Source organism: Onychomys torridus, chromosome 2 (genome assembly GCF_903995425.1).
Source record: "Onychomys torridus chromosome 2, mOncTor1.1, whole genome shotgun sequence".
Classification (NCBI taxonomy): Eukaryota; Metazoa; Chordata; class Mammalia; order Rodentia; family Cricetidae; genus Onychomys; species Onychomys torridus.
Window position 1 is genome coordinate 163,273,940 of NC_050444.1, and position 23,482 is coordinate 163,297,421.

General features: G+C 44.1%; 1 protein-coding gene across 10 annotated transcripts in view; it reads right to left on the minus strand.

Moving 5' to 3' along the window:
• Camta1 (calmodulin binding transcription activator 1) overlaps positions 1-23,482 on the minus strand; it is an 841,450-nt gene that overhangs the window by 735,057 nt on the left and 82,911 nt on the right. For 2 of the 10 annotated variants that reach the window (XR_004944211.1, XM_036177881.1), the window contains one exon: positions 14,350-16,035. The exons of the other annotated variants lie outside the window; for them this stretch is intronic. Coding sequence is in view for 1 of the 2 variants with exons in the window: in XM_036177881.1 (XP_036033774.1) it covers positions 16,018-16,035 (18 nt within the window). In the remaining variant the exon portion in view is untranslated. Of the gene's footprint in view, positions 1-14,349; positions 16,036-23,482 lie in introns of those variants that run through there. 10 annotated transcript variants of the gene reach the window in all.

Genomic DNA, 23,482 nt, shown 5'->3' on the forward strand with positions numbered 1-23,482 from the left:
CTGCAGCTGCCTGGCTCTTCAGAGCCTGCTCTATGGCTGTGCACATGGAAAGTCCCCCAGTTCTTTCCAATACTAGGGTTCTACAGATGGTAACTGGCAAATACAGGCAGATCCTTGAGGCTCCAAAGCCTTGGGCCCAGTCAGCAGCTGACCTGTTTACTCTTGCCTCAGCAGAACATAGGATAAGACCAGCAACATGCTCTACCCAGAATCTAAGGTACAGAAGAGTAGTAATCCAACAATGGCCAAGAAAATAGATGGCTAGCAGAACTTGGAATTCAAATGAACACAACGTTAGCTACTTATATGCAAGGTATAACTAACACACTGTAAGAGGCACAGATTCATACCTGGTTACACTGTGTGCTCACCAGTCAAATGGAATTCAGCACGTCCAGGATATCACAGAAAACTGTTTTTCTAGTCACCTTCCCCTACTTGTGGTCACTACTGGCAGGTTTCCTTGGCTTTTGTATCCTAGGTGTACCAAGTAAGCACTTCTCATTTCTGAATTCTGTCTCTGTAGGTTATCAGTCTGTAATAGTCCATTGTATTTCTTGCCAGTTGATATATAGGTTGTTCCCAGTTCAGGGTTTCATATAAGCACTATTGTCCAAGTACTTTGAGGGAACTTTCATATTCGTTTCTCTAAGGTAAATACTTAACAGAGGAATTGCTGGGCCATAGTACAGATGTTTAATTTCAGGGGAAAATAATGTGAAATTTCAAAGAGACCATAGTTTTGCATTTTTTCTTTTTTTGTTTTTGTTTTTCCAAGATAGGGTTTCTCTGTGTAGCTCTGCGCTTTTCCTAGAACTCACTCTGTAGCCCAGGCGGGCCTCAAACTGAGAGATCTGCCTGCCTCTGCCTGCCTCTGCCTCCCAAGTGCTGGGATTAGAGGCATGCAGCACCACAGTCCGGCTTATATGTGTGCCCAGTGTGCAGATGGCTTCTGTCCCCTAGAATTAGAGGTGGTTGTAAGCCACCTGGTGTGAGTTCTGGGAACGGAACTCTGGAAAAGCAGAAGTGCTCAGAGCTACTGAGCATCTCTCCAGGCTCAAAGCCATGCTTCATAATCCACAGGATGCAGCCTGTGCTCACCTACCTCAGCAGCCTCACTGCAGACACCCTAATAGACAGTCAGTCATTGTACTTTCACTGAGTTCCCACATCCTCCCACTTCCCCACACTACACTTATTATTTGAGAATCTTCCTTTATATAATTCCTGTTCCATCTACTCATGGCTCCACATAACAAAACACACAAACATACACCCATGGCCACTTGAGATTTCTATCATCCACAGTTCCTGTGCCCTTGCAAAAGGGAATTGCACCCCAGTCCTCAGCAGCCTGCTTCCCTTCCCAGTTTACCCTTACAGAACATCACATCAAAAGCCTTCTGGTTCTGGTTTCTTTTCTCTAAACAGAAGTTACTGGAGAGTCACCCATGTTATGTTATTCCTTCCACTGCTGTCTACCCACTCTCCTGTTGATGACATCTGGGTTGCTTTTGGATCTGGAGATGATGAGAACCATAGAAAACATTCATAAAAACATTTGTTTCCAACACAGCATCTCATTCTCTTAGGTAAGAACTTTGAATTGGGATTGCTAGGTCATATGATAAACACTGATTTATTATTATTTTCTTAACATGTAGATTTATTTAAAAACAAAACAAAGCCAGGCTTAATTTCAAGGTCTGTGGGTTTGTGCATTCATTTCCAGAAGCAAGCTGAGTTCTGGGTACTCTGACCCTTCTCCAGCCACTACCAGATTTCCTATTTGTTTTGGTTCGAAAACAATGTGAACTGGCATCACATCATTGCCGTATTTAATTTTAATTACCTTGTGACCAATTTTAGTGAACATCTTTCATCTACCCTCTGTGTATCTTTAAATGTCTATTCCAATCTCTAGCCTGTTTTAATACTGGGACTTTGTATTACTGAGGTCTAAGAGTTCTTTGGACACTATACATGCTATCCTGTGAAACATTCTCTGCTCAGGCTCCTCGTGCCCTGGATGCCACGATCCTGTCTTTTCAAGAACAGACTTTTTAACTTCTATGAAGTCTTAACTTTGACTTTTTACAGATTGTACCAGATCAAGAAGCCCCTTCCTAACCCATCACACAATTTTTTGCTTTGTTTTTTCAGGTGTCACAATTCTCCAACACAAACTTATGTCTACAGCCCATCTTGAGTAACATGAACAGTCTAGGGTGGAAACCAGGCATCCTCCTCTTTTTAGATGTGGGTATCCAGGGGTATGGTTACAGTCAGAGGTTCCTTCATTGAACTGCCTTTGCACCTCTATCAAAGATAATTGACCAATCTATTCTTGGACTCTCAATTCTGTCCCATTGATCTCCATGTCTACCCTTCTGCAATATCACTGTCTTGATTGCTAGAGATGTTTACAAGTCTGGAAACCAGGCCAATGAATCTTCTAGCTTATTTTCAAAATTAACTTGGTTTTCCTAGGTCCTCTGTGTTTCCATATAAACTTCACAATCAGCCAGCTAAATTTTGAAGAGAATGACACTGAATTCATAACCAGTGCAAGGAAGACAGGAGCCACGACAAGATCAAACCATGTGACACAGTGTCTCCCTTTGACTCACATGTCAAAGTTCTCTCTGAGGTAGCATCCAGTGCAGAGGTCACAGTCAAACACATTTTCTTTAAAGTGTTTGAAGTACAAGATGCTACTATAAGCAATACTGGTTTCAAATCTTCATCTCAGTTGACATATACCCTGTCAAAATCAAATATTCACATAAGTGATTTTTTTTTTGCTTTGTTTGGATAAACTGCATCATTTTTCATAATTATAGTTTTTGCAAATAAAGGTTAAATTTTGGGGCTGAAACTCTCTGAAACTCTAAACCACAGGTTGTTTTCAACAATTAGAATGTGTTCAGGGAAAAAAAAAGCTCACTCTGACTGCCTAGGTTGACAAAATCCAGACTTCAGAGCTTCCACTGTTCTCTGTTAGAGATGTACTCTCTTGTGGAGCTGATGGAAACCTGTCACATCACACAGCTAAACAGCTATAGACAAAGTGTGTACAGTCAAGAGCAAGGAGGAGATGTTGCTCCACCCCAATACCCCTCCCAGCATTGCTCTGCATTTATAGTAACAGGATCTCAGTCTAGAAAACAGACTTGGGGGCTCAACACCTGACTTTGCAGAGAACTCTGCATGTCATCTTTTTAAGAGTTCCAAAGAGGGAGCTGTTAACACCATTTTCCACATCAACAGACTCACATGAAAGGTTTCAACTACAGATAACTGAATAACCAACCAACCAACCAACACACAGCAGTGTTCACAATGGAAAAACAAAACAAAACAAAAGCCCTTGTTTAGCAAAAGGCCACACTACATTCACTAAGTTTCTGGTACAATGACTGCAATATGGAGAAACAAGAAGACAGATCAGATAAAACATAGGCTTAAAATCAATTTCTGCATGTGACTGTTTTTGTCCAACCTGCAATTACATGAACCAACTATGGTCTTCAGCTGCATCTGTAGTGGCATCTGCAAGGACTTGTTCAAAGTTCATTATAGCCTCCATTAAGGAAGCCATCACTATTGACCACGCTTGTGTTTTCACCTGGTGCCTTAGAAATTGACTTCTTTACTATGACGCAGTGGAGTTCTATCTCAAGTGCACATCTTATATGTATATAACTTTTAACAGAGTAAGTTTCGAGTACTCCACTGCCATTCGATCAAACTCAAGGCAAGTGATCGCTGAGTTCCCAATTATGCTCAACCTTAAATCACTGTTTGCACTGATTGCAGACCCAGCCCTGCAGGGAGTTGTGCAAAAGCATATATTTGGAAATCTTTCAAACCACGGCAACAAAACATGTGCTGAGAAAAATGATTCAAAACATTAAGAAAGCAGTCATTTATTTCAGAAGTCTTGTTCACGTGAGACAATAAGCTGCTTCCCAGAATAGGCGCCATCCATCAGGAAATCCTAAAGCCCCAGCACACACTGGCTGGAGTGTGCCTTAACTATCATGGGGCCTTGGTGAATATTTACCATCCACATGTATCCAACGTCAATAAGCAAGCTGGGTACATGCCTATAATGGTGCACAGCCAAGGTCAGATGACCTCATGGAGCCTAGAGACATACTTGAGTTTCCACATAGGCCTGTGGACACAGAGAAAGAGGACAGTTGGAGTGCCTTGGTGCTGGGCTGACATCATCCATTTCTATGTTTTAAAAAAATATGTTGAAAAAGACAGGCTATGGCTTTGCATTAACCAAGGGGCTCCTGGGAGGTCTACATGACAAGAGACCATAGGTATATCTAGAAATCAGGCTATTAAGCCAGCCACACTAAGCCTGTGAAAATGACAGTGACCCCACCAAGACACAACTGGGGAAAGCCCTTCCCAGTACCTTTCCTGAACAGCCCACAGAGAACCATCTGTACCATCTTCAGAGGCCAACTACATGCCAATCCTAGGCTAACCCCATCACCTGCTACCTCCAGTGAACTTCCATCTGTCTGCCTGCAAGGATGACAGGCAGTGAACCAGAGGAATGGCAGCAGATGGACCTGGTTAAAGAGCATGGCGACAGGCTCTCTCAATCGAGGCATACAAGAAGTTTAATAAATATTTAATCTCCTCAACCAATTTTAGGAAAACAAGCCTCTGGAATCCCTGCTCGCTTAAGGTTACAATGTCACGAGTTGCAGGTGTTTTTAGACTCCTCTAAACATGTCACTTCAAAGGTGAGAGGAATTACAGGCTTGTAGTCATCCAGACATCCCTGTGAGTACCTTAGCCATGAAAAGAAAGGTTAGAAGAACCTGGGCCTTGTGTGGATAGGAAGCTCCTCTAAGGCTGGGAAAAGAGACTGCTGGTGAGTGGGAACTTCCCATGGCCAACATTCAAAGCCCATCAAATACAAGCAGCACATCATTTCCTCAGGACTGATCAGAGGACTCGGAAGTGATGACTTCTAAATATTTAAATTATAATTACTGTTTGTCAGACAGTACACACTAGATTCTAAGGATGTGTGTAGGAAAGTCAAGTAGCCTTCCCATCCCAGGATCACTGACCACCAACAGCCAGCATATGCAAGAATATGGTTACTACATTCTGTTAAACTAAGCCCCCTTATTAACTTCAGACACCACCAGAGGTCCACTCCAAAGTGACAGAATTTGATGGCATGCAGTGACAGCTTTCCCGGTAAGAGGAGAGTCACTAGGACCTAGGATATCAGACATCGATGGACCCCAACTCTGCTTGCTCCCCATCCCTTGCTGATCTTAATCACATCTACCCAGAAACCACCTGCAGCTGCTCTTCCATAAAGACCCTGCCAACAGTGAGTGGTCAACAGCCTCATCTAGTCAGTCCCTTCACTGGCATACATAGTACCCAGAATGGGAAGAAACAGGCCAGTTGCTTTATTCCCACCTTGTTCATTCCAAGCTCAACCTGGTTCCCAGTTGGGCTGTTACACAACCAGTAATTAAGGCACCTATACCTCCACAGCATTAGGCTCCAGTCAAACAGGAGAAACTCTTGGTAAACTAGTCTAATAAACTAACACTCCATTAAAAGCAACCCAAGTCCTCCTGTTCTGAAGCTTAATCCCTGAGTCTCAGTTCAAAAGAAAAAAGTCCATTTCATCAAAAATTAACTGAGAAGTCACTGTCTCCATTTGTACAACCCAACCACTGCAAAAACACTCTGATATAGATAGTGGCAAAGTCACAAATGGAAAGTCACACAAGGGAGCGTTTGTTCGGCAGACAGATCTCCTGAGTTCCACTAACCAGTCCCCAACTAGTACATTCAAGACCAGAGTCAGTGTTTCAACAGTTTGGAGAGGAATGGTATCCCAAGACCGAGTTGGAAATGTAATTCTTTTCTTACCTAAGGAAGTTTTGTGCAAAAGGTCCAACTAATTACAAGAGCACCCTCACTTTTCTAAGTATCAACAGCTGTCCATATTTTCTCCCCAGATCTGGTAGTGTGGTACTTGGAATGTAATTGACCCCCATAAGCTCATAGGGAGTAGCACTATTAGGAAGTGTGGCTTTGTTGGAGTAGGTATTGCCTTGTTGGAGGAAGTGTGTCACTGTGGGAGTGGGCTTTTGAAGTCTCATATATGTCCAACCCATGTCTAGTACCACAGTACACTTCCTGTTGCCTTCTGATCAAGATGTAGACAGCACCACATCTGCCTGCACAGCACCATGCTCCCCGCCATGATAATGGACTAAACCTCTGAAACTGTAAGCCGCTACCTCAATTAAATGTTTTCCTTTTTAAGAGTTGCTGTGGTCATGGTGTCTCTTCACAGCAATAGAAATCCTAAGACAGGTAGTCAGGAGAGAAACCAAGGAAGCCAAATGTTGCTGGCTGAGGTTTAGATTTCTAGAAATACTTGTATCTCAACATATCTGTTTCCAAGCCACAGAGTGACTGCTGAACCTGGAAAGGGTCTTTATCATACTCATCAGAAAGATATCACAGAAGCCACAGGAAATGACACCTGCTTCTCTCAGAAGTTGCCCTGTAGTGACAGGCCATGCTAGCTTTCTGGGGCCAGGAAGCTAACCTAGCAAGTTCATATTGTGGACAGAAACCACATTAACTCTCCATCCCACCTGGGGGGTGGCTGGGTAGCTTCCACATGGGCAAGAGACATGTGAGGAGCTAGCTGTACCAGATAGTAGTCTCCTCCCACACAAGCTCCTCTCCCATATCCACTTGTTCAATGCCTATGTGTTCACTCAAGGCACTTAATTGCTAGGTACACAGTTGAGGGGGCAGACCTCAGAGCTGGTATGGTGGGAAGGAGACAAGGGCTGAAAAATGGAGACAATTTCTTGACTAAAAAAATGCTACAGAGAAAATAAAACAGTTATATGAATGATGCAGACTGCATATGACAGGATAATCAGGTCTAAGGAGACTATCCTTGGAATGAGCTCTGGCTGGTACAAAGGCGCCAACACACACAAAAGGGGAAGGGTTGACGGGAAAGCTTCCCAGGTAGACAAAACAGAAAATTCCTAATAGAACTTGTCTGACGTGTTCCAGGTTTGGGCAGCCTTGGTGACAGCTGCGAGCAAATGATAGGAGAATGACAAGGCAAGCCAAGTATGATTGCTACTCTCAGTTCTGGATAGACACCATGGCTGCTGTACAGGGAGGCAAACTAAGGCAGAAAGTCCAAGTAGGAAGTGGGAACAGCTGTCTAAAGGAAGAGAAGGAGGCCTGGCCCCAAGTGGAGATGTGGAATCTGATCCATGTAAGAAGTAAATAAAAGAACCAACAGATGGATCAGATGTTTGAGATGGAGAAAGGCAAAATCAGGGCTACTCAAGAGTTCTGGCTTTAACTAATGAGTTTCTATATAGCCACTTATGTTCTAGGAGACAGAGCATACATAACCTAGGCTGGCTTCCAATTAGCACTCTCCCTGACTCAGTCTCCCCAGTGCTGGGATTACAGTATGCTCCAGCCCACCTTACTCTTCATCATCATACTCTTCCATGCTCTTTTCATCAACACGGACTTCAGCTCTCAACAGCTTTTAACACTGGCTACCAGAACAGCAAAATGCAGACTCAAGTGCATTACACACACACTGGTAAATTATGATAGGAGCACTAGCCCCCAGCCTACCAGAATCTGCCGTGCCACCCTCTCCTCTCACCATCCCCTGCCTTAGTAAAGAGCCTGGCTCTGAACCCCTCTACCAGTGCTCACAGAACAACTTTAGCTTCCTATCACCAGGCTTTTTAAAGCAGGTACTTTCTCTAACTTGAGTTTGTCACTGTTTAAAATGTTGTGCTAGTTAGCAGTAATTATGTAAATGCAAGCAGCCATTTCTATTTTTAAAAGGGAACCCCATTTAGCATTCTTACATCCTGAGATGTTTAAAATAGCTAGTCCAGTGGTGCCTTCACTTTATTCAAACTGTTTGTGGGTTTAAATACAGGTTCAGCAGAAACCAAAGCAAGCTAAACATTTGCTTTCTATTAAATGTCTAAATCAGAGGATTAAAAAACAAACTATTTTACATTTGACAGTAAGCAGCCATCGGATCAGCACCATGGAAGCATGCTGACTGCCAGGCAGTGCTGACATTGGAGAAGGAATCAACTTAGGAAAGGAAGGAAGGCTTTCTTTAAACTCCTCAAAAAGTAGGAAAATACATTTGAGCAAATCTTTAAATTACAGCATCTTCCAAAGAACCCACAAAGCTTTTCTTCTTCCCAAACCTAATGCTTTCTAAAGGCAGCTTTTGCCCCTTAATTCCACATGAAATATTCAGTACAGCATAATTAAATTTTATTCCATGCTATTTTTACTGGGTTCACTGAAATAGAGGGTGCTCACATCTTTAAAACAAACTTCCCAGCAACTCAGCTTGCACAGTGAATGGCTGGCTCTCAAAACTGAACTTAAAATGCAAAACCTACTTTAAAGGCCTCTGCCAGTGCAGGGTAGTTACGAGTATTGAAAAGGCAGGCTCGATCCTATGTCCCAACAACCTTCACACAAGCAATCAACCCAGCTTTGTTTGCCTAACTGTCTTTGCCACAAGGCACCAGGCAGCTCAGATCTTCTTTTCCAACTAGAGTCTCTGTTCACTTTCTGGAGACGGAATGCAAACAAGTACCTTAGAGAAACCTGTGGTTTCAGTATTTGGATAACTGGGTCTTTCACTAGTCAGGGAGTAAGCCTGATGGCTTGGATTTTTTATACAAACTGAAATCATAACGTCTCTTCTAGTTAGGATCAGTAGGTTACAGAGTCCAACACAACAGAAAGGGAAGTGTAAAGTATCTCAAATGGTGAATACGAAAGCTCACTATCCAAAGGAAGCCAAGCACTGTTGCCTTTCACTATGGCCTCAGGAGGAAAGTAACTTACTGTAATGTAAAACTCCCCCAGGAATGCATGTGACAGTAACATCTGCACCCTGATTCTACCAGCCTGAGACTGTCTCTGTTGACGGGATTACAGAGTTCAAAATTTATCCTCTTCACTCCAGCCAGACTGTTCCATGTCCTGTAATTTCCTAAAAGTGCTACAGCTGAAGAGGGCAAGCCAACCAACAACTAAGATCTGCACAACAAACATCAGAAATTGTAAGGACAGCCTCTGGGAATCGACTCTGGACAGCTCTCCAGAACTTCATGGGTGCCAGACTACAAAAGACAACACTCCAGACACATTTCCAGCTTTAATGAAGCTTTCAAAGGATCAAAACATCTCAATCCACTCATATGTCTTTGTAGAGCCATCCACCTTTGCTACTGACTAAAAAGAAAAGCAGGCCTTTGTGGTGTATACCTTTAAACCCAGCACTCTGGAAGTAGAGGCAGGTGGATCGCTGAGTTCAAGGCTTGGTCTACATGTCAAATTCCAGGCTAGCCAGAGGTACATAGAACGACACTGTCTCAAAATAAACAAGCAAGCAAGCAAAGCAACAGGGCCAGGCATGGTGGCACTCAGGAAGTGAAAGCAGGAGGACCGGGAATTAAACTGTCCTTGGTTATACAGCAACTGGAACACTAGCTGGAGCTACATGTCCAAAGAGCACAACAGAAAAGCAACAGACCCCACCTGCCAAACTCACTGAAGTGGTGAATTGAGACTTGACAACCTAGTATCTGTTATTACCACAACCACCAGTACAGGGGACTCTTTGAGCTGTGATGTTCTTACAAATGGACATCAACCAAAAGTAAAGAGTAAGACATGTGACAATATTTAATTTTCATAGGACAGGAATGGGTAGGGCATTATAATTTACCTAAAGCATGGCTGCCTCCATCATACATGCAAACTTTCTCTCTGGAGATGTTCTGCTGTTTCCATCTGCATCCCAGTGTTTCTGTAAGAAGTTCTCCTAGGTTCTCAAGGACTGGCCCTTAACACATTTCTTTCAAATAGCTCAGTGGCACTTATTAAAAAAAAACAAAAACAAACAACAAAAACACTTGTATGTTGCACATCTCTACTGACAACCCAGGAATCACAGAGTAGTTACACCATCATAGAAGCAGCCCATCACCCCAGAGACCATTATGGTGCTGATGGAAGCAACACAGCCATCACTGCCCAAAGCACAAATGAGTCCGTGCTGCCTGGCCCCTAGTTTCTTCTGAAGACATGGGGTGGTGGGGTTTGCTAACTCAATCCTAACAATGTCAACTTCATAACAGTTCATAAAGATATACAATAAGGAAACTGTCTACTAGGCATCAAAGAATTATGCATAACCTGTGGTTGACATTTTGTGCTCTCCAATAAACTTATCTGGGGGTCAAAGAACAGAACAGCCACTATATTAAACATAGAGGTCAGGCAGTGGTGGCACACATCTTTAATCCTAGCATTCAGGAGGCAGAGATCCGTCTGGATCTTTGTGAATTCAAGGCCACACTGGGAACAGAGCCAGGTGTGGTGGCACACACCTTTAATCCCAGCACTTAAGATCTCATGTCTTCGCTTGGGAAGGACACAGGCCTATAATCCCAGGAAGGAACATGGCAGGACACAGAAAGGTATCTAACATTTGAGGAAACAGGAACTCGAGCTCTTAAGGCGTGAGGACCAGGAATAGAGGCTTTTAGCAGCAGTGCAGCTGAGATCCATTCGGGTAAGGACTCAAGAGGCTTTCAGCCTGAGGAAACAAGATCAGCTGAGTAGCTGGTGAGGTGAGGTTAGCTGTGGCTTGTTTTCTCTGATATTTCAGATTTCACCCCAGTATCTGGCTCCGGGTTTGTTGTTGGTTTTTTATTAAATAAAACCGTTTAGCAATCTGTCTTACAATAACCAGCCTAAGGCCACTAGGAGTCTCATCAATGTAAAGGGGACAGCAGCCTTTTCAAAGGCATAGCTGCAGAAGCCAGGGGCTGGGGGTGCCGAGCTGCTTGTGGAATGATTGGGACCAGGGTCTGTGCTCTATGGCCCTCAACCAGGTCAACCCTTGATCTTAAATCATCTTGTTCATGAAAAAAGAACAAAGCTCTCCCTGTTCATCCCTCAGCATGAAGAAGCCAAATGGCATGGCATGTCACTTTCTTAAACCTAAATAAAGTGTGTGAACTGCAAGGAGTTTCCATGTATTTCCATATACGTATTAAAACTAGCTGGCAGACTATGGATTTAGATGTTCATTAAAAAGGAAAGGGTGTGAACTGATTTTACTCTTCTAAAGAAACATTTGGGGATTACTCATTTTGAAAACACATACATTGCCTTCAATTTAAGTGTATGAGAAGCAGCTATGAGACTTTGAAAATGCTGAGCTGAAACACGATGCCACAGACCACCCTGTCTTTCCTTAGGTTGCTCATATCAGTTAACCAACAGAAAAAATATTTAGGTATTAAGATGCTGGAAAATCGCAGAAAATGTTTCTAACATCAAATAGCTGGAGACATGGCATGAGGTCAAAACTGAAGGTGACTTGGAAACAAGTGCCAGGTCTACAGTGGAACTCAAAGACCAGAGGCAAATATGTTAGCAAAGTGCTTAGTGGGCAACTAAACTAAATCTAACCCACGTGAAGTGATATAAAGGGAATACATTGAGAAAAACTCAATGGTATCAAAGAGCTTATGTGTAAACTCAGTGCTATTTTTGGAACTTTGCTGTTAAATACAAAGTTAACACAAAAACAAGAGTTAGGGTTTTGTTTCGTTTTATTTTTTGTCTTTTGAGTACCAAAGGTAGGACTTGCTGTTCAGTGAGGAAATATGCCTTTAGCAGCAATCTAGGCAAGTTCATCTGTTTGGACCTTGAGTTCACCCCTTAGCATCATCCACCAAGTTGTTCTCTTCCAGGTTTGAGACACAGTCTAACCTCCCTGTTTCACTGACAGACCCACACAAGGCAGAGCCACTTCCCCAGACCTGTGGCCATGCAGAGCTGAAGACAGATGTGGTGTCTGCTCTGCCTGATGTTGAAATTCAGAGTAACAGAATCTGGCCAGGGGATCTCAGTAAAAAAGCTGGCTCCAGAGAATACCAGAGGGACAAATAAGACCAACCCACCAAGCCTGGGGCAAGCAGTGCCTGTAAGCCGCCCAAAGCTAGCAAGAGGCCTTTCCTTAACCCAGGAATTGACAGCCATGTCCCTTCTGGAAAGGCAGGATGAGGATGTATCCTGGGAAATCTAAATGCCAACATCTCAAACATTCATTCCTCATGCAGAGCATCACTCTCAACTTGAGTGAGGCCATTGCTAAGTCAACTCCATGGCCAGGCTTAGTGGTAGGAAACTGGCAGGCACCAAATACAAGATGACAAACTTCAAGTGGGTAGAAATCAGCACCTGGGGACCTTCAAAATCAGAAGGAAAAGATGACTCGACAACTAATGGTAAGGCAGTGCCCCTTTACAGAGCTAGCCCAGGGCTCTCAGGTCAGAGTCCCTCTCTACCTGATGTCCTCTGTGTACCAGCAGAGGGCACTAACTCACAGACTCACTCTTCAAAAGCATATGGCAAGTCATTTAAACTGTCAGGAACACTGACAGCTAGATTTTGAATGAAGTGCTAAGTATGCAATTTTAACAGTGACTTTAAACAATCATCAGAAATTTCACTGAACTCCACAAAACTTAAAGGTACTCGTCCACACACACACAGAGGATCAGTACATGTAAACAGAAGTCAATCCCATCTTCAGACTGATGAAAAGACATTTCAAAATGAAGAACTGCTCCTCCACGGCCCATGAGAGCGGTACCCTTGTCAGGCGCTTGCAGCTTCTTCCACATGCAAACAACAGGAGCACCAACCAAGAGAAACAAGTGGGTTTCTTAACTTGAGAAACCATTCTGTGATGAACTAGAAAGGAGATCTTGCCCATAACAAAATTATAGTGCACTTTATTAAGCAGGATTAAAACATGATTCTGTTTGTACTTCAACCCTTCAAGAATAAGGAGCATGCAAGTTGTATTCACTATGCCCTGGGTTGCTGTTCTAAGCAAATTAAATTATTTAAAATACAATTTACCCCGAGAGGTTCTAAAATTCTATTTTAGTGAAAAGTTCAACCTTGCATTTCTTGACTGCAACCAAGAATTTTCCTTACATTTGTACCCTCTACCAGGATTTATTCACTCACACAATTCTAAGTAGGGGTCTGTGAGCTCTGCCTCAATAACCACTTTCTGCAATTACATTCTCTCCTCAAAATTCACGTCTTACACTTCCACAGGAAGAAAAGGTTACATTCATAATATCAGTGACTTGTTTAGTGCAAACAGCATCACACTACCAAAGGCTTTGGTTTCTTGGTTTGCTGTGTGGCACAGAAGGGCATGGCCTTTGCTTTACTTAAAAAGAACCGAGTGTGGTTTGAGCAGAGGTACTGGATACTTCCAAAGTGAAATAAAACTCAGGTTAATTGGTTCTTTGTCATGGTTTTAGTTGACTCCTCCTGTGTGTAATAAGTAAAGTTTACAATGAAATGAACAAAACCTGACAGATACTCTACACTTGGAGAAATTTTATTTCTGCAGACTATTCATCACAAGCCAATGCTACAGACAAACTCACCTGGAGAACGGCCCACTTCACAGGAGACTGTCCCCTTGAGTTTTTGTTCAAGAACAAAAACCCAAGGTTTGCAGGAGTAATATCGGTACTGTGACCTCTGCCAATACACAAAAGGATAAAGAAGGCTTCTGGGTCTGGACTTCTGCCGTTACTCTCCACATCTGGCCATGCATGCTTAATAACTGCCCCTGGGTGCTCTGGGCGACATGTGAATATCACATAGCGCACAGACTAAGCCAGTTTTGAGAATCCTAAATTCTCATGAGGCAGCTAAGCGTGTGTGGTCCACTGAGGGCCGAAATGCCCAAAGCCTCTTGTTATGTCCATCCAGCTCCACGTGTCCTAGTCAATGCCTGCTCACTCTAGACAGCATCTGGACTGGACCAAATGCAGTCACGCATTGGATCACTAGATACTGAGGAGATGATTCAGGGTATATACCTAATTTCTACCTTCTTGTGTGTTGCGTCTCTTCCTGGACTCTCCTCAGCGGTGGTGATGCTACAACATGCCAGGGAGGTGACTCATATCCCCTATCTATTGCTACTCAGGTGGCATGGACACCACAACAAAGTGGCTCAGAAATTCATAATCCCACCATCTCGGATGCTCTGGTTTCTTGTATCTTGCTGAACTAGCTGCAAAACAAAACTTCCTATTTATGTTATAATTTTGAAAGGTTGACACAAATACATAAAGTACATAAACAGCAAGTCAAAGGAGAAGACTGAGAAAGGACGCAACACCAGTGACCCACTAGTTCACTGAACAGCATTTATTGATATGCCAGGCCAGGCTGCCCTATGTGCTGGAGACAGAGGAGACAACAGAGAGGCCCTGCTCTCATGGAGCTTCCATTCTTGTGGGAGGCAGTAATCAGCACAAACAGTCATTGCTGGGTGAGTGGGAAGTTTGCTGGGGGCAAAAGGGACACTAGAACCAGGGAGCACACCACAGGCTCCTCCCCAGAGGTAAGTGCCAGCTGCGCTCCTTCAGTCACTATGGATGAGTCTATCTCATTTCTAGTAACAGTCGACTCATAAACTTGGGGTTTAAAGTACAATTAATTCACTAATAGTACTGTCTTGAAGCAGATATGGAGCTGGCAGGATGGAAAGCTCTCCCTATGTGCTCTGCCAGCTTCCTCCCAATGTGTCAGCCCTCACGGCTCCAGCTCTGTGGATCCCTCTTCTTGCTGCGCCCATGAACAAGTGTGTGGTGAGAGCCTGAAATAAACAGGTGTAAAATGGGTCAAGACCGTTGCTTCTATTTCTGTTTTTAACTGAAGAAAATGTGCCCCACTTCCAGAGGCAGAGAGAAAAAACATGTGGATAAAGGACAACTCCAATGTATTTTAAACACACTTATGAGTGTGTATTTGTACATGTGTCTACCCCACACATAACCTATTTCTCTTAAGATAATTCAAAATTGGGTCTTGTATAAAATGTCTTTTTGGCAATGTTACAGTATAACTTGAGAGGCAGAACTGTTTTAAAGAATCAAATTAAAAATTGAAAGCACAAAGATGATCAAGGTCCAAGCCCAATTAACACTAACTTTACAATAATTTTTTTACTTACTCCACATATTCAACATACTCCTTCAGTTTTTGTTTTTTTCTGACATGGCATCCCAGGGGAGCCATTAGGTACAATCAGTTCTCTAATTTGGATTAATGTGTCTTAAGTACATATTGATAGAACAGACAATACTTGGAGAGGCTGCCTTGCTGGAGTCTGTCTGTGGCACAAAGCACTGAGAAGGCTAACTCAACTCCAGCACTTCCAACTGGTCACCACAGGCCAGTTTCCCAGGTTAGAAAAATAAGAGTACTTCAAAGGGATGCTGAGGACTATAAGCCAAGGACACTTCCTAATCAATGTAAGATCTTAACAAGCTGCTAGTGACTTCCACTGAGGCTCCGAAACTACCCCAAAAAACAAAGTTGCAGAAGGGAAGCCTCAGAAGTCTCTACCTCCCTCTCTCAGGAGCTGCAGTGGGCAAGAGGAGGGGCAGGCAGGCAGCAGGACCACTAGGTTTACAAGTCACGCAGAGGAGTGGATGCCCATGGAGTGGAAGTTGCCTGACTACTTCCCAGCCCTCAGATTAGCACAATGCAAACAGGACTGTAGTTCAGGGTTTGAGGGGGAGTAAAAGGCCCACAGCACCAGGCTATGCTCAGCACTTCATAGGTCCAGAGTATGACAGCAATAGGTTACATTGTGAAGAGGATCTGTGGCCTTCTGCAGGTCTGCAGTCCCCATGACCTATTTCCCCAGGTGTTATTGCACTACATTAGCAATTTGAGATATCAGGATAAATTGAAGATTTCAACATAAATCACATGTCATAAACTGTGGACATCTCTGGAATCAGACAGCAGCTTCTGACTTGTTTCCATTGCTCTCTGCACCTTTGCTTTCTGCTACCAAAATTTTAAGACCTGCATAAACAAAAACAGCATTTATTCTTCTCTTCTCCAAACAGTTGTTAAGTTTACCCTTTTAACCTGAGTGTACCTTACCCCACCAGCACTTCTCCCGCCACCCACCCTGATTCATTCACTCACACCACATGCTAGTGTGAGGATGAACTCGAAGCATCGAAATAAAGAGGCCTAGCACCAGCCCCCAGAGAGCTCCTAACTCAGTCGTGAAAGAGATTGTGGCAATACACTGTGCCAAGGGCTCTCACATAGACACGGGTGCCATACCTGTGAGAACAGTGAACTGGAGTCAACTGTACTGAACAACGCCCAAGAAAAGGGTTTATGAGAAGGGAATCCCAGCTAGAGTCTGAGAGGAGGTGGCTTGAGCTGGTGCATGGAACAGAGGGCAAAACAGAAGTGTTAGAGGATGTGGGGAGGAGTCAAGGCAGGCAAGGTATAGCTGGGTGGGGGCACAGTGCAATGGGTCAGGGCTGTGGGTTTGGTTTTGTGTGTGTGTGTGTGTGTACTCTCTGATCAAGACAAGGAATGGGTAGGCGCCTGCCTAAAGAAGACCAAACAATGCTTTGGGTATGGCGATACTTGCTATGTTAGTCAAGCCTTAAGGGTCAGCAACAAATTTTCAAAATAAATAAACCACAAGTTTAAATGTTATACCTTGGATTTCTTTGGTTTCTTTTCTTTCTTCTTCTTTATTTTATTTTATTTTTTTAAGAACCCTAGTAGCCCAGATCTAAATTAAAAACAGTGGGCAAGAATCAAACACTCACTTTCCTAGTCTGGACAAACTGACCTTCACTTTCAATGAGACTACAATTCCATGCACACCAATTAAGTAATTGTGCTAACACTGTCTTCAAAACCTAAGCCTCTGGTTATCTTCCACAGCCATGCTGTGATTTACAAGTGACATTTGAAACCCATCAAATCCACTTCTCATAAGATTTATGCACAAAACCATGAGTCAGTCTGTAAGAAACCCTAAACAAGCTGCAACGAAGCCAGACATTAATGGCCACCTAATACCTTATTCCAGCTGGTTCTTGGTACCCATGTCCTTCTCCTCAGATGCTCTCATTAGGGTAAGGAGTCTGAGAAAGCTTACATAGGAGTAAGTTTCATTGAGCTCCCCCACCCACCCTCCGCTTTTAAATGCAAGAATACATTTAGGGGGACAAGAAAAAAGGAAAAAAAGTTCTCAACGACAGCCTGGGCTCTGACAGGCTGCAGACCAGTTGGAGTCCTCCTTCTCTTTTGATACAGTTGCTATTAAAAAAACCACACAACACACAGTGCTCAAAATGGGCTCTTTATAAATACCTGTGCTCAGATGATCTTGACAGGGATTCCTGGTTAATCTTACTATTGTAGAGAAAAAAACAAAAGGGACCCTAAAGTAAACTTAGATTTGATAAGGGCATGGAATCAGGCACCATCCAGCTTTCTCTTGGGGCTCAGACTAAGTGTGCATTAATAGTCTGCATGAAAAGAGAGAATGGCGAAAGTGAGCCAGTGTTCCTCTCTATGCCTGCAAACTATCTTATCTTTCCCCAGTCTTTAAGGCTAAAAAATAAGTTCCTAGATTGAATTGAGTTTTATTAATCTTCAAAGATTCAATATGGTCAAAGCCAGCATACACAGCTACAAACACTCATCTGTGCATGTGCAGACATAAACTATATATAGTTAAGCTGCATGGCAAATGCTGGCTTGGGCTTTGTCAAAGGGACCAGGGAGGGCAGGAGAGAGTGCACACTGCTGTCTTTATCACACAGAAATGCCCTGAAGCTACTCAAAGTTGGCTTCTGTGGGGATCCAAACACCTTCAAGATTGTTGAGCTAAGTATTACTAACAGAATTTGAAGGATTTGAGGATTACGCCAAATAAAGCTCAGCATCTAAAGATACATGGAAATGAAGACAAGAACTGTCTGAAACATTCACAGGGCAACACCTTTATTAGCTACTCCTTGCCTGAATGAAAGCAGACAGAGGGCATCAGAACGCTTCCATGTGAGGAATATCCTACAGAAACAATGGCCTATGCTTCTGGAATTACTGAGAACTCCTGCTCCAACCCTGGGACTTTAGTGAGCAAGAGCAGCCCTCAGATCCAAACGCTCAGATTCACCCCTACGGCAGCTTAAAAAGAACCACTAAAATACCTGGCTCTAGAGCCTCTCTTGCCTCACAGCCTGGAAGAAGCTAATGGCAGCTCTTCATGAACCTGGGTTTCTCTGTCCCTTGACACTGGACTTTAGCTCATCTGCAGAGCTTCGCTGACTAGTGTGGTAGCCACGAGCTTCCTGGACGCCTGAAATGTGACCCTGCTGGAGTGAGGTGTGCCTGAAGTACACAATACACACCAACTTCAAAGACTGTACCCCAAACAGCACTGTACCTGACAACCTTTGTGGCACATGTTCACCTATGTTCACATATACCAGGTGAAAGAGTGCAATCTAGTAAGGCTCATGTCATTCTGACCTTTCAAAACCAGCTCCCTTTCCACTGCTGGTAGACATCTGCCCCAGGTCTATGTGGGTACAATCACCCCTCCAGAGTTCCAGCTTCAAGCACTTCCACTCTGAGTACCATCTAACTCCAGCAACCCCAGGCTCCTACTTCTTAATTCCTGAACCAAGCATTCCTTTTCAGCTCTCTGCCTGGCACACCTCCCATAGTCCATCCCCATGAGTGCTCTCCAGCACACCATTCAGCTCCTTCACTGAACTCACCGACAACAGCCAGTCCTATTCCAGGCCTGGCCTGGCCTGCACTTGGCTCCCGAAAACAGAACTCTAACTTTCTACCCTCTCACTTTCATCTGAAGCTGCTGGTACTAGAGTTTCCCTCCAGCTCTTGACAAGCCACATAAGCGTCACTGCCACCAGTGACTCCCCAGTGGTGTCCTGCTTGATGCTTAGCAGAATCTGACAGGTGACCACACTGCTTCTAAGGCCTGTCCCCTTGGGTGCCTTCTCCACTTGCTTCTTCACTCTCCCTCCTTCTCCTTAACACTGGGAGGCCCTGGGCTCCATGCTCAGACCTCTCCACCCATGTTTCCTCCCTGTAGGACCCCCTCACTACGTACGGTCTCATCACTTCTGGGCAATATTAAAATACTAATACTGCTCCCATGTCTAGCTCTAGCCCAGGCCTCTCCTCCGAGTTAGACTGACACATGACTTTGTATCCAAGACCTACAGCAGACATCTTAAAGGCTAATGTGTCCAAAAACACAACCTAGGTGCTCTCCTTCCTCCCCTCCCTAACCTGCCATTCCCACAGTCTTTCCAGTTCAGGGAACTGGATTCTTCTGGTTTCTCTGTGCCCAGCATTGATATCAACCTCATGAGAATCCCATGTATCAGCTCTTGTGGAAGAACACCCCACCCAATCACTCCTGACGACATCTATCTAAGCCACTTTCAGCTCTTGCCTTACTAAGCTGTCTGCTTCCACCCCGTCTCCTTAAGCCAGTGAATAGTGGTGCTTTCCAAAAAGGGCCCAAGGCAGCTACACGGTCTGCCGGACTGGACTACACAACTCAAAGACAGCCCCAGAGATGCTCTATTACTCACTGTTTGGTTAAGGAGAATGAAGAACTAATGGGGTTCTCTTTCAACAGAACTACAACCAGATGCTAACCTGAATTGTAATGTGCAAGATTATCACTCATATTCTTCATCCCATTATTAAAAAATGTAAACAGTTGGCTAGACGGTGGTGGCGCATGCCTTTAATCCTAGCACTCAGGAGGCAGAGCCTAGACTACATAGGTGAGACCCTGTCTTTAAAAAAAAAAGCTACCTATGACCTACAATAACCTCCCAGGATGCTACTACTGGTCCCTGTCCTGCCCTGCCCTGCCCTGCCCTGCGACTCTGGCTCTCTCTGGACAGCAGTAGCCTCTATCTGTCCTCCTCTCTGTTCCAGCCCTGCACATATCATAGAGCCTCTGCTTTGGGCTGTTCTACCTACTTGGACTATTTTCACTCCAGATATCTCCATGGCTTACTATGTCACATCTTTCCCATTACTGAAAGGGAGAAACCTGCTCAAGTCACACCTGAAAAGAGTGTGAGCAAGAGCACTCTCTGACCACCTGACAAAGCTCACCTCACTGGATCAACCTATTACCACTAATTATTAGAAATAAACTAGTCACACAGCTTCATTAACACAAACTCTGGAGTCAGAAAGGCTAGGATGGAATGCCAACAATACTGCTTACTCAAGTGAGGTGAAGCAAGCAAACTCTGTGGTAGCCTGGTCTCTTCATCTATGGATCTGGGAACAAAGTGGAAAATACTATCCTGCGGTCTGGGGCCAGGGTGTCCATGAGTTAATACATGGACTGTCTATCACATATAAACCCTCAAGTTACTAGCTCTTGGTTTCTGTTCCTTGTTGTTCTTTCCCAACCTGCAAAGGACTTAAAGAGGAAGGTTGTGCTTGTTTACTGCTTCATTCCAAGCACCGAGACAGCCACATACTAGACATCTGATAGCAGCTTAAAGGAACAAATAGATAAATACTAGACATTAATCACTTTGGAGGTAGGGGAGGGAGGACACGAAAGTTTTCTCCCAATCTACACCAGATTGGGCTTGGTACTTGATTCCTGCTTGTAATCCTAACTAACACTCAGGAGGCTAGAGCGGGTGCATGGGTACCAGTATAAGATCAGCTCAGACTACAGAGTGAAACTGTCCACCCACTCAAAAAAAAAAAAAAAAAATCAAAACAACAACAAAAAAAAAAACACCATTCGGGGTAGTTTTTGTAGATGTTGTGCCTTCCTGAATAAATAGTCTCTTCGCTACCTGAAGCAAGTCACATGTACCACTTTCTGAGCAAAAAGAGTTTAACTGTACAAGCTAGAAGTCTCAGACTATTTTCTCAAAAGTTACCCAAAAAAAGTTCAGGTCTCAAAACAAATGACAGAAAAAAATAGATTTCAGTCTGTCAGGTCCAAATTTGCACATGTTCAATGCACTGGAATCACTAGCACTACCCTGCATTCAGATCACATGGCATTTTCTGGATATCACCATGAAAGACTATTCAAAGCACTTTCCCCTGAACTAAGATCACAGAACAGCTCAGCAAATACTGAAGTCTCCCAAGCCCAAGCAGTGGTAGATGCATTTCTAAGCAGCCCTGAAACAAAGACTGCTCAAAGGATGTACCAGGTCCCTTGAGTCTGGCCTATCTCACACCTCTACATGTGTATTCCTCCCAGACTAACTGAGCCTAGATTTACAGATGGTATTGCTGGGTTAAATTAGTTCCAAGATCTACTACTATCCTGTAATAATACAGGTTCTTTCTAGGGAAAGATTGGTTGCCTTTAAAAGTCATAAAGAAGGAATGGCAAAATGGAAGTGACTCAGTGCTCAGCAAAGGAGGTAGGACTTGGCTCCTAACCTCTGAACTAACTGCTCCCCTGTGAGATACAAGGGTATCTTCAGGAGAAGCATCAGTACAATGTTGCAGAACTGCTGCCACACCTGCCCTGAATGCCTTCAACCCTGTGTGCCAGACCAAGTACAACTTGAGAGCAGGGGCCCAGGAGGTCACAGTGAGATAGATGCCATGTGCCCCATGCACACGGCCTGTTTCCTATACTGCTCTGGCTTCCTGAAGATGGTGATGGGAGTAAAAAAAGTGGCTAGGGGTCACTGGGAGGTCCTGAAAAGTGGTAAGGTCTAGAGGTCCTTTCTGTTAGCTCTTGTGGTTGTTGCGTTTTTTTTTTAAAATTCTGCACCTGACTGACCATTAAGGTCACCACAACATAGCAGAGGACTACTATGATGCAGGCAGGTACAAGTCACATCTCAATTCTGCACTGCTTCACAGTGGCAACACCTGAAGCATCAGGATGCTGCTGCTCTACTTTGAACTGTATTTAGCTGATGATCCTAAATAACACTCTGTCAGCTTTTGTAACCCGGCACAAAACCACACACCTTGTGAGCTACCAGCTGGGCTGCGGTAATGCCCTTGACTTGAGGCTTAAAAGCTTTGGTCAGGAGCACCTTTGATGTATTGTCTTTCCATATCAGACTGCAATGATGACCCCCAGATGTGTCATCACATAGAGTGCTACCAAAATTAGATTATGGCCAGCTAGTGAAACTGCCTCTCCCCTCTGGTACCACTATGGAGGCTGCTGCTCTTGCCTTTGTCTGCAAGATCGAGAAGACACAGCTCTTAGGTTTACAGGATACAGGGATAAGAACCATCTGCCTGGTCTGGTATTTCTTTAATTAAAACTTTAATTACAGATATATCTCTGCACAGATACATGCAGTCTTTCAGCTCCTGCTCTTAATTACCTGAGCTAATGGGAAATGAAGAGTTAGCATTCGCTGAGTGTCTACTATGTACAAGACATGTGCCAGAGGCCTGAGGGGAAATAGAACCCAGCAGGGAAGACCCAGAGACAGACCTGGGCCACGAAGTTCACCTGTTCCTCGTCCTATCCTCTTGGCACCATCTTTGGAAAGATAAAGGATTATAGGGCTGTAGAGATGGCTTAGCGGTTAAGAGCACTGGCTGCTCTTCCAGAGGACCCATGTTCAATTCCCAGCACCTATATGGCAGCTCACAACTATCTGTAACTCCAGTTCCAGGGGATCCAACACCCTCACATTGACATACAGGCAGGCAAAAAAACAATGCACATAAAATTAAAATAAAAAAATAAAAAGATAAACTAGATGTGGTCCTAAAAAAAAAAAAAAAGATAAAGGATTAAGAAATAGAATCAGGTGGGGCAGTGGCGGCACACGCCTGTAATCCCAGCACTCGGGAGGCAGAGGCAGGTGGATCTCTGTGAGTTCAAGGCCAGCCTGGTCCACAGAGCTAGTCCAGGACAGGCTCCAAAGCTACAGAGAAACCCTGTCTCGAAAAACAGAAAGAAAGAGAGAGAGAGAGAGAGAGAGAGAGAGAAGAAGGAGGAGGAGGAGGAGGAGGAGGAGGAGGAGGAGGAGGAGGAAGAGGAGGAGAGGGGAGAGGGAAGGGGGAGGGGGAGAGGGGAGGGGAGGGGGAGGGGAGGGGAGGGAAAGAAAGAAAGAAAGAGAGAGGGGGGGAGGGAGGGAGGGAGGGAGGGAGGGAGGGAGGGAAGGAAGGAAGGAAGGAAGGAAGGAAGGAAGGAAGGAAGGAAGGAAGGAAGGAAGGAAGGAAGGAAGGAATAGAATCAGCACAGGAGCCAAGAAAAGGATCAGAATTGAAGGCTGAGCCACTTCCATGGGACCATGGCCATCATTTCATGGGAGAATGAGTAAATGGGGACTAGAACTACAGGGTGCTGTTTCCAGGACATCCTGCTGAGCAGCAATTCTGATGCCACCTTCTTCATCAACTCCCTTTGGCTTGGACAGGCCTTTGTGGAGAATGACAAAGCACTTCTCACACCCCCACTGTGTGTATCCTA